The 11,558-nt window shown below is 46.5% G+C and overlaps 1 gene segment (V, D, J or C); it reads left to right on the top strand.

The window, feature by feature from the left end:
• The first annotated feature begins 9,471 nt into the window (after window positions 1-9,471).
• On the top strand, window positions 9,472-10,823 carry LOC124227183 (immunoglobulin lambda variable 2-8-like). The segment is given in 3 exon segments: window positions 9,472-9,517; window positions 9,636-9,932; window positions 10,729-10,823. Coding segments are annotated over 3 exon segments (438 nt in total).
• Window positions 10,824-11,558: the final 735 nt, after the last annotated feature.

Below are 11,558 nucleotides of genomic sequence, written 5' to 3'. Positions count from 1 at the left end.
TGTGGTCAGCATCTCCTATTCTGGAATCAGCAGCAATATTGGGATTTATAACCTTATGTCCTGGTACCAACAGTGCCAGGAGTCAGTTCCCAAATTCTTGATTTATTTCAGTTCTCATCCTTCAAGGACCACTAACCACTTCTCTAGCTCCAAATCTGGCAACACGGCCTCCCTGACAACCTCTGGACTCCAACCTGAGGACGCTGATTATTGCTGTTACTTGTATCTGGGCAGCAATATTTACCACAGTGGTTCAAGTTCACGGGGAAGCGAGACCCATACCTTCCCGGTTTTCACAGACTCTCTCTTTGCTCTGAAGATGGTTCTCCAACCCTGTACAGAGGGGACTTCATGCAACATGGTCTTGAGATTTCACTGCTCTCTCAGCTCCTCTCCTGTCCCACAATGAATTCCAACAGATACCTACTCACAGGAGTTTTGTTTCTTCACAGTAAGAGTTTTCTCTTTGCCTGTGTCATGTGGTTCCACAAGGTGAAACTCATCCCAACTCTCCAAGGGCAAGAACTTTGTAAAAAGAGATGCCTGTTGCGTGTAGTTCCAACAGTTCTCAGGGAAATGTTCACATTTTCAAACTTTTTATTCTTTTTGTTGGTGATTTCACCGTGTGAAATGTCTTCTAAGCATGATGTGAAGTAGTATCTAGAGTGCCTAAGTTCAAGAAGGGTGTGATGCGCCTTACAGAGAAAACACACATGACAGATGAGCCTCGTTCAGGCAGGAGTCCCCCTCCTCCCACCAACGCCACGGCATCCCCACATCCTATTACATCTGGTCTCATCTCTGAGAACCTTAGAAATTGAAAGTAGGTGGGTCTTCAAACTTTTCAAATACATCTTGGGGACTCTGATTTTTTTTTTGAAGTTCAGCTTAGTTTGTCCTAGGCCTTCCAAATCCCATACTGGTCTAAAACTGAATTAATATTTTAATCACAGCATTTAAACTTTTAAAAAATCTTGGTATTTCTGTCTACAATTGGTCACGGATCAAGTACAGCACAGAGAATCTATACCAAATACTTTTATAGACCTTTTTCTTCGTTAGACTCATAGCAGCTGTTTAGTCTGTGTGATGCAGGAACTGCATTGTTTCTCACAGGGATGAAGTTTTTAGAGTATGTTGGTGAGCACAAATTAAGGATATCATAGTCTGCCTCTTAAACATGATGTGAAAATATGTCGACAAGTCTTGACACAATTTGGAAGGTATACTTGGTAATGTAGGATGTATCAAATGACTCCTTTCCAGGATAGATGCTATTTTGATTCTCTGACTCTCAATGAAAAAAAAAAATCTCAGAACACAAAGAAGACTCAAATTAAATGTGTCTCTGCCCTTTTATCTCTAGTACTAGTGTGGAGTCGTACTCATGCTGTATTTACTACAGTGAAATAAGCCAACATGAAAACAGTGAAAGAAAATAGTCCATGTTGCAGTTTCCAGAGAAAGCAGGAGGAGCTTCCGACAGTACCCCTCCCATAGAGTCTCACGGGACATGTTTAATTACCCAGCATGGAATTGTGACATCGCATGTGAAGCACTGTCCACCAAGGAGGCTCATTGGACACTCAGTGCTCAAGGATTTTTTTGAAGCTGGTCACAAAATTTCTTCTTCCTGGCATTCTCTGAAATTCCAGACTCCCATTAGGAAAACAGACCTTCAGCATAAACCATATTGTTTGCACAAACAGTGGATCATTCTTATTAGAGAAGTGGGAACCCTCTGGAAATCAGGGTTCTAGACACAAACAAAGGCCATACTTACCCGCAGGTCTTTCCAAGGACATCAGTCTCAGATCTGCCAGGTAGCTCTTTTTCTGCCCAACTCCTATTTTTATTCCTGGTCTGAGCTTAGGGCCTGGATCCAAGGGAAATCCAGCACTTCACCACCAGCCCCATGATATCTTCTCTTTCAAGCTCTCTATCTCTTTGTGTCTCTGTCTCTATGTCTGATTCTGTTTTTCTCTCTCTCTGTCCAACACACACATACACACAAAGACACACACACACATACACACATGCACACACAGAGTGCTGTCACTCCTGTGCCCCATGACTCTACCCTGGAAGGAAAAAGGGTTCAGTTCTGTGGATTTCAGGTGCTCTCTTCTACCATCACTACCCATGGCTGTACACCCAAGAATCAGAAGCATCGACCCTGGGTGTCAAAGGACAATTAATAAATTGTCAATTTACTTTGTAATCAAGTGCAAGGCATTTAAACTAGGTGAAGAAATGATAGCCTTGAAAACCATAATTCTCCCTACTTATTGAGTGTCTACCAAATTTTAGACATATGGGCCCTTATATATGTTACCATCGTTGACTCTCACAGCAGCTGGACCACGTCAGTGTCTGAAGGCTGAGGAATTAGGTCTGGGAAGTTCATCAACTTGGCCAGGATCCCTTTTGGGAGATGGACACAGAGAAGGAGTCATTTGGTCAGGTCCCCTGTATGGTCAGTCATTACAGGGAAAGGAATTACTGAGGGTTTCACTCCCATGAAAGAAGTCCCTGTAACCTTAAGGAAAGCAGAAAAGTAGCAGATGCACCAGCTGGGTTGCTTTATGATAAGATATGTGACCCTTAGGGGAGGAGAGAGGAGCAGGTATACAAATATTTAGGAAGTCTTTTTAAGCACATTAAATTCGAGATCTCAATAGTGTTGATTGAAAAAATCAAGGACAGGATAGTGCATACAATATAGTCCTATTCACATAAAATCATAAACATTTGTTCATTTCTTCTTATTGAATAGCTATTGAAATGCCTCCATTTGGACTTTGCCCACGACTCTAAGGGGTGAGGGGAAGGATGGCGTTTACTGGCTTGAGTGACTGTTGCTCAGTGGCTGTAGCTCCCTGGGGACCCCACTTATTGTTATTTTAAGGACACACATCTCTCAGTCACACTGTCATTGCCAGGCTCCATGTGGCAGGACACCCTGAAGAGTCTCCTCCTGAAGGATCTGGAGCCAGAAGAAGGAGTGATGATGGATGAAGATTGGTGAACAGATTTCCATGAAGCCCCCACTCCCACGGCCACTGTAACACAGGGCAACCTAGTGGATAAATGACCCCCGAGTCTGCCATGCCCAGCTGTGGGCTCAGGAGATGACGATGGGGTGTCTCCACCATGGCTGGGCCCCGCTGCTCCTCTAGCTCCTCCCTCACTGCACAGGTGAGACATCCCATCATTGATTCATGGTGACCCTTCTTTCACCCCTCCTCGTACTCTTCTGTGTCTTGGTTCTGAAATCACCAAACTGTTTTATGTTTTCTTTTCAGAAACAGCAGTAGGAGGTGCCTACTAGGTTTCCAGAAGTATTGAAACTCTTTTTTAAAAGGAGACACTGGTCATTTTACAATGGCTTTTAAAATTGGCTGTGAAAGGTCTCATTTTTCTGTTATGTTTATCCCCTCAGAGCATTTCCTATGCGTGTGTGTCAATAGGACTTGAAGGCTGGTTTAGTACCCTGTGTAGTGTCCCCTAAGATAACCAGGTCCTAATCCGTGGAAGCTGTCATATAACCTTATTTGGCAGATGTGATTAAAGATCTTGGGACGGCACCATTACCCTGAGTTATTTGCTGTGCCCCAGATGTCATCACAAGAGTCCCAATTAGAGGTGGCAAAGGGGGAATTGAGGACTGAGGAGAAGGAGGTAGGGCCACAGATCAAATATTGCAGTGATGAGGCTCTGAGCCAAGGAATGCCAGCAGCCGCTAGCAGCTGGAAGAGACAAGGAAATAGATTCTCCCTTGGAATTTCCAGAAGGAACCAGCCTTGCTGAGACCTTCATTTCAGATTTCAAGCATTCTGAACTATAAGAGAATACCTTTCTGCTTTTATAAGCAACTAAATTTGTGGTAATTAGTTATAGCAACAAAAAGAATCCGTATTCCTGGCTACCATACATTTTTGACAAAATCTACCCAATAACACAGCATTTTGATTTGTACTGTTTGTCCTCCTCTGACTTCGTGATTCTACTTGGAGAACCTGAGCTGTCACTCCACAGGAACTCATTCCCTGATCCTGCTCCCTCCCATCCCTTGCACAGGGGTTGATGCCAACAGCGCTCCCCAATAAAGCTCTGTGTGCTCGCCTCCACTTTAGTGTCTGTTTTCAGGAAGACCCAGCCTGTGACAGATGGTATCAGGAGGGTGACAACCATCCCACTTTGCCTAAGACTGATGGATTTCTCAAGACATGGATCATCCAGTGTGAAATCCAGGACAATCTGGGTAACCCTAGAGCAGGAGCGTGTGAGTAAGAGACTCTGAGAAATGGATTCTGGAACAATGGTGGCCCTGATATGGGAGATAGAAGCACAAGTTAGTCCCTGCCATGGAGAAATGTAAGGTTTTGAACTTTTCCCAGAGGTGAAAGGGGTGCTGTACCTGAAGGAAGAAATGCAAAACAGGCCCGTGTGTCAGGCATTTGAGAAATATGAAGAAAAGAATACTTTTAAGGACCGTGGATTTGCATCCCTGCTGCTTGTGGAATTGATGATTTGTAAGACATAAAAGGCTGGGAGTGAAAATCAATGAGGACAGGCTAAGAGTAAAATCCAGAAGGTCTCCTTATTGGCCGAAAACCTTCTCATCTGCTCCGAGAGATGCAGGGAGAGCCGAGGCCCAGACTTACTCCTGAGAGCAGCAGAACTCGGAGAACAGTGAACACTCCATTGGGCAACTCTGCTCTGCCCGGTGAGTGCCCAGCCTGGGAAACACCAGGGTCCTGAGTCATGGTCGGGGCCCTGGAATCAAGTGTCCTTGAATCTTGAATCTAAAATTCCCCCAAATATCCCAGCCTGCAGAATTGTCCTTCTCTTACACATTCTGTCCCATGTCTATCTTCCTTTTGTTTGAAGATGGTGCAGAGGCCTCAGCCCTGTGAGTTAATGTACATTGTCACCAGCAGCCCTTGGGACCTACCTGCTTTTCTGGTTAAGACCAAGGGACCATTAATCAGGAATGAGTCCCAGGAAACCTCGTCTGGAATGTTCTGAGCCTGCTCACAGTTTGGGCTTAAAGGAGCTACAAAACTAGTCAACAATGTGGTGGGACCCAAGAGCATTGAACAGAGTAGATTCTGAGGGTGCAGGATGAAGGGCAGAGCTAAGAATTAAGGACACAGCATTTACTCCAGTAATAAGGCATGTGCTGGCAGAGGAGCACCAGCATCATTGAGAAGCTCAGTGGGCATCTCTCCTGCAGGCCAGGGCCAGGTGGGGGAGATAGGTACAGAAGAGGTTCCTTGATAGCAATAAGGATGGTTGAACCCTAAAGTGGTAGGGTTACTTGGTGAAGCTTAACCACAGAAGCCAGGTGAGTGGCAAATTGGAAGTAGCAGCCAGGGCACCTGAAGCTCGGGGTGCTAGAGATGGTCAACAGAGTACAGCGCCCCTCAGGGCAAGACAGATGGGCCTCGAAGAGAGGTACCACTCACTCTGTGTGGTGAGAGGGAAGGAAGGAAGGAAGTAGGGCCTGGATGCTGAGAGCTAAATCCCTCTAACAAGTTTCCTAGGAGCCCAACCTGCAATATTGAGTTATCTCAGAGCAGAGTATTTATCTCATGTGCCAATTTCCTGAGGCTGCTGTGACACATTTCCACAAATTGGCTTGAAAAAACCCCAAGAAAAATGATTATTTTCCAATTCTGGAGCCCAGGCTTTATTTGGGTCAACATCAAGCTGTCTGAGGAGGCTGGGATCCCACCAGAGGCTCTAGGGGAGAACGTGTTCCTGCCCGTTTCAGCTTCTGGGGGCTGTCGGTATCCTTGGCTTGTGACCACATCACTGACCTCCGCCTCATGGTCACATCACCTTCTCCGCTGTGTGTGAACATGCCCTCTTTCCTTCTCTTATAGACACTTATTATGACATTTAGAGCCCACCCATATATTCCAGGATAATCTTATTTTTTCATTCTCTTTAATTTAATCACATTGACATAAAAGGTTTTTCCAAATATGATAACCCTATAGGATCTATAAGTGATTAGACCTGATATCTCTGAGGCCACCATTTAACCCACTCCACCCCATTCCAAGTCTTCATAGCAAAATACAGATAAATCAACATCTATTCACAGGTGGAAGTCTTCACTCCAGGTATGCAAACTGGTCTCTGTTCTGACTTTCCCAAGAGGGACACTGGAGATGATAAAGGAAGATCCAGCATCTGCTGCATCTAGATAGGACTCCATTCTGATAGAAGGTCCCTGGACTTGGGCCATTGGGCCAAGCTCCTTCAAGACCTATCCACCTTTTCCATAGTTGCTAAGACAAAATTATTTTGGGTTCCTGGAATCTCCTCATTCTCTCTGTCTCTTTCCTCCTGAAGTTTCAGGTCAAACATGTTGAGACTACAAAATGTTTTCTCCTTGTGCCATTTCTCCTGCACGTCTTCTTCTTCTTTTTTTTTTTTTTGAGGAAGATTGGCCCTTAGCTAACTTCTGCTGCCAATCCTCCTCTTTTTTTTTGCTGAGGAAGACTGGCCCTGACCTAACATCCATGCCCATCTTCTTCTACTTTATATGTGAGGCCTACCACAGCATGGCTTGCCAAGTGGTGCCGTGTCTGCAGCCGGGATCCAAACCAGCAAACCCCGGGCCACCGAAGTGGAACGTGTGCACTTAACTGCTGCACTGCCGGGCCGGCCCCAGCTCCTGCACTTCTAATACCAGGGCTGGATTCAACTTATACCCAGTGTTTCCTTGGCCCTGAACTGAGTCCTGCCTCATACAGAGTGATCCATAGACAAGGGTCCCTAGTTAAGCTGTTGATCCTAAGGGAGGGGCATTTTGGGCAGCAGGTGTGGAGGGTGACACATTCCATTCCAGATGGAGCCGCAGGCACTGAGCGGGAGAGCACAGAGTTGAGGAGAAAGGAAAGTGGGGAGGGGGAAGGAGCAAGTTCAGATCTGGGAAGGAGATGGGGGAAGGGTGCAGGGGGAGCAGAGCAGAGATTTCTGGATCTCTCCCCTCCTGCCAGGCTCTCCCCTCTGAGCCACCCGGGGGCAGTGAGGGTCTGCGTTTGGGGACTGCAATGGCCCCAAGGAACTGCTGAGGATTTTCCAGGCTGTAGGAGGTTCCAGGAGCTTTTTTTCTCCCCAGTCACTCCAAAGGGAAAATACTCACTAGCTCGTGCCCCCACTCCGTCCCTTCTCTGCACAGGACAGAAAAACCCCGGGCATCAGTTTCAGACCAAATCTCAGGCCACCACAGAGGCTGGGGACAGATAGTGTGAGCATCCACCCTAAGGAGAGGTGAGGAGGGGATGACAGGCCCACTCCCTGCTTTGCTCCTGGGAAAGAAGATAATGGACATTTTCTCAGCTAGGAATTCAGAGGAGGATAGAGTAAGTCCTTGGCCTTCTTTCTCTTCAGAATCTTATTTTTCATGAAGTGATAACACGGGAAAGATCCGATCCTGTGCCCCTTCCCTCCTCTAAGCCATGGGCAACTGCAGAGAGAGCAGGAGAGTGCAAGCAGAGCCCTTAGTGTGACGTTTGCTGGGGGACATATAAGGAAACTGCACCAAAACTTATTTCTATTTGGGGTCCTCTCCTCACACTCAGATGGAAACATTTTTTTTCTCACAAGCCTGAATGTGGCCTGGTGACTCTGGGCAAATTCAGCAGCTCTGCTTCCCCACCTGAGATCTCTCCTAGATTCATTCAACAAAGAGGCACTGCTGTGAGTGATTGGGGTAATTTCCTGTGTCCTCAGAAAGATCCAGACACATGAATATGAGGGTATGAGAATTTCAAACAGAGGAGCAGCATGTGCAAAGGCACTGAGGTAGTGGGAGTATGGCCAATTAAAGGACCAGAAAGAAATCCAGTGATGCCTAGGTATCCTCAACTGGACCCTGAGAGGAGCGAGATGAGGGGGAGTTGTGGGCAGCAGACAGATCACATGATGACTGAAAGACCAAGTGAAGAGGTGGGTATTTTTCTACATATGAAGGAAATTTACTTGAGGGTTTTCCGTAATTTTTACATGAGTTTTACAGTCAATCCTTCTTAGAAACTTTACCTCAAACACTTTCCTATCTAGAAAAACGTGCTACACCAAGCAACTCCCTGTGGGTGGAAGAGAATTTGCCTCAGGAACGTGCACAGCACTGAGGTGAGGTTGTCTCAATGCCCACAAAGAGCACCATAGGAAGAAAAGTCGCGTGTTCCCTGTGACACCACAGCGTGCACTGAGGAAGGTCCCTGGAGATGGACCCTCAGGTCAATGCTGACCCCAGTGCCCTTCCCCCACATCCTCAAACACTGGGTTTCCCCTCCTGCTTTCCATTAGGTTCTCTCTGTCCTGCAGACTTGCTCTTCCTCAGGCAGTATTTTTTTCTTTCCACAAGTTGAGAGTCGAATCCGTCTTCACCTGGTCTCTTTTTTCTCATTTTCCTACTGGGATTGGTTTATTTCACATCTAATGTTTCCTCAGCTCTGAGCCCAGAGCTGCCTCACCAGCAATAATCTTGTGTGAGGCTGTGGTGGGACATGCCGTAATGTCCTCAATGGGAGTCTAGGCCTCCTGGTATGACCTGTGACGCAATCCATTTTGGAGAAAGTTCTTGGACAAAGGACACTGAGCTTAGAGGGAGTAAGAGGGATCAGGGGGCTGGGTACTGAGCTGGTTGGGAAGGAGGAATAAAGAGAGGGAAGGAGAAGAAGGATTTCACCTCCTACTCAGCTCCCTTCCCTGATGCTTGGGCTGCACCATCTGAGGCCACCAGGGGGCAGTGAGGGCCTGCACTTGGGAAGGTCCTTGCTGTGGCTTCTCCTGTCCTGGATGAAGTTGCAAGAGCTGCTTCCCTCTGAGTCCCTCTTATGTGCCAATGGGGTGATGCCCCCCAACAAGTCATCTTTTAAAAGTGCTAATAAACAGGCCCATATCAGCCTCAGACCTCAGTCTCAAACCACAGCAGAGACTGAGGATAGAGTGATGCAAGAAGACCCATCCTAACTTAGAAGAATAAGGATTGAGCGGGATACAGGGGTCCCCAGCTCTGCCTTTGATACCAAGGGAAGAAAACAACTGGATCTTTCAGTCAGCCCTGGACCCTGCCTTCACCTTTGAGACACAGAGCATGGAGGGGACTCCAGGGATTTCTCACCCAGGAACCATCATGACTCCCACAGAGGAAAGGTGGGGAAATCTCTGGGTTGGATCCGTTTCTCACTAGTGTGATGGTCTCAGTATGCCCCAACTCAGAGCATGTTAGATAGTTTTATTTCTTGAGTAACTGTTGTCCAGTGGTGCAGAAGTATCTAGAATCAAGGACCAGATCAGAGGGAGTTAGCAGAGGCAGGTGCAGGAAGCAGTTTTGCATGGAGTTCCCTCCCTCCTCTGAGGCAGGGGGAGGGGATAAGAGAGGTCTGGGGGAGCCAGGCCCAGGGTTGGGGGCTCAGAAGACAGTACTCTTGGGACGTCTCCACCATGGCCTGGGCTCTGCTCTTCCTCACCCTCCTCGCTGAGGGCACAGGTGAGGCCTCCAGGGAAGGGATCACGGGGACATCTGGGCTGATCCTCTGTCTCCTCCTGCTCAGGCTCAGCTGGGCCTCAGCATGGAACTCACCAGAGTGTGTTTTTCCTCTTTCCAGGGTCCTGGGCCCAGTCTGCCCTGACTCAGCCTGCGTCAGTGTCCGGGACTCTGGGACAGTCGATCACCATCTCCTGTGCTGGAAGCAGCAGCAACATTGGGAGTTCTAACTATGTCTCCTGGTTCCAACAGTACCTGGGAACAGCCCCCAAACTCCTGATTTATAGTGTGAATACTCAGGCCTCAGGGATCCCTGCTCGAGTCTCTGGCTCCACGTCTGGGAACACGGCCTCCCTGACCATCTCTGGGCTCCAGGCTGAGGATGAGGCTGATGATCACTGTAGCTCATCTGCTGGCAGTTATGCTTCCACAGTGGTTCAAGTTCATGGGGAAGTGAGACCCAGACCTCCTCTGAGCTCAAATGTCCTCACACCTGAGCTCAGGCTGACATTCGCTTTTTCTTTCTTTTGTTTTGAAATAATTACAAAGGTTAAGAAATACTGAAAATATCATAAAATCTCCCATCTATATATTACCTACATTTGTGAATTTTTAACATTTTCTCGTATTTGCTTTATTATTCTGTGTCTGTGAGTGTCTGTATAAGTGTATACATTCTCACGCAACACAAATATTTCATTTTCAGAATTGTTTGGGAATAGGTCATATCAATCATATCTTTTACTCCTTAATACTGTTTCTTTTACATATATTGCACATGCCGCCACATTCACCATTATGAATTGTGAATAATTCCGTCATTTTAGTTTATTCAAAAGGATGTGTAAGCATTACCACTATATATGTCCAGGACATTTCATCACCCCAAAAGTAAACTTCATACAAGTCAGCATCATTCCACGTTCCCCCATGCGCCTTCCCTGGGCAACATTCTTGTACTTCCTCTCTCTGTGGTGTATTATTCTGCACTTTTCACATGAATGATTTCATACAATATGTGGTCCTTGTCTGTGTCTCCTTTCACTTGGCCTGATGTTTCAAGGTTCGTCCATTGCAGCATGAATCTGTACTGCATTCGTTTTTATGGCTGAATAATGTTCCATGCTATGGATATGCCACCTGCTATCTTTGCACGCATCTGCTGATGGACTTCATTGATTCACAGTATTTTTTTTTCCCACCATCTCTGAAAGACCACAAGGGCCTGTTTTTTCACTTATATTTGCTCTTTCTCTTGGAAACTTTCTCTCCTTCTACATGTGTCCTGAGTTCCTCTGTGGATAGTTAAAGAAAGAAAAATATTCAGGTACATTTCAGTTAATTTTTCTAAGCTTTGTTAAGATTAAGGAATGGGTCATTTCTTAAGAGGAGTGAATGAAGTGAAGATTCACAATTTCAGGAAGAATAATAAATGGAAACCACATCGACCCATAGAACATCTGCCCACCCAAAGCCTCTCCATTCATCTGGCTCTCCAATTTGCCTCTGTGCTGATGTTGATGTCAATCATTCTATTGTTTTCTTTCCATTCCTTCCCTACGCCTTCTTAGTTGCATTCTTAAACAACATAGTTTGAAACAGTGGGAACTAACAGCAAACCAGCTGAGTGAGGAAAGGATAATGTGTCTATCATGCGAGGCCCCAGGAGACACTGATCCTAACAGAGGCTCAGGCTAAGTCTTGGGTGGAGCTCACATGGGATCTACTGGAGCCCCTCTTGAAGATGGCAGACAAACCCCAGAGGAAGAGAAGGGACCTCTAGCCTTGGGCATGTATCCTTCCTGGACGTAGTCAGGTCCTGGATCTCTAGCAGGAATATTGTCAGTGATTTAGCAGCCCCACATTTTCTGTGTCTTGGTTTAGCATGGAGTCCAGGAATAGTCTGCAATCACTTCACTGGGAGGAAGGGAAACTATTCTTGGCTGTTGGGGATGCTGTGACCTGGCTTATGTCAAGATAAGCCTAGCATAGGCAGGAAAGTACAAATGAGAATCCAGGCCACTCAGATTCGACCATCACAGGA

Source organism: Equus quagga, chromosome 15, assembly GCF_021613505.1.
Source record: "Equus quagga isolate Etosha38 chromosome 15, UCLA_HA_Equagga_1.0, whole genome shotgun sequence".
In the NCBI taxonomy this organism is placed as follows: Eukaryota; Metazoa; Chordata; class Mammalia; order Perissodactyla; family Equidae; genus Equus; species Equus quagga.
Note: the sequence above shows the minus strand (reverse complement) of the source record. Positions and strands in the feature narration are given on the sequence as shown.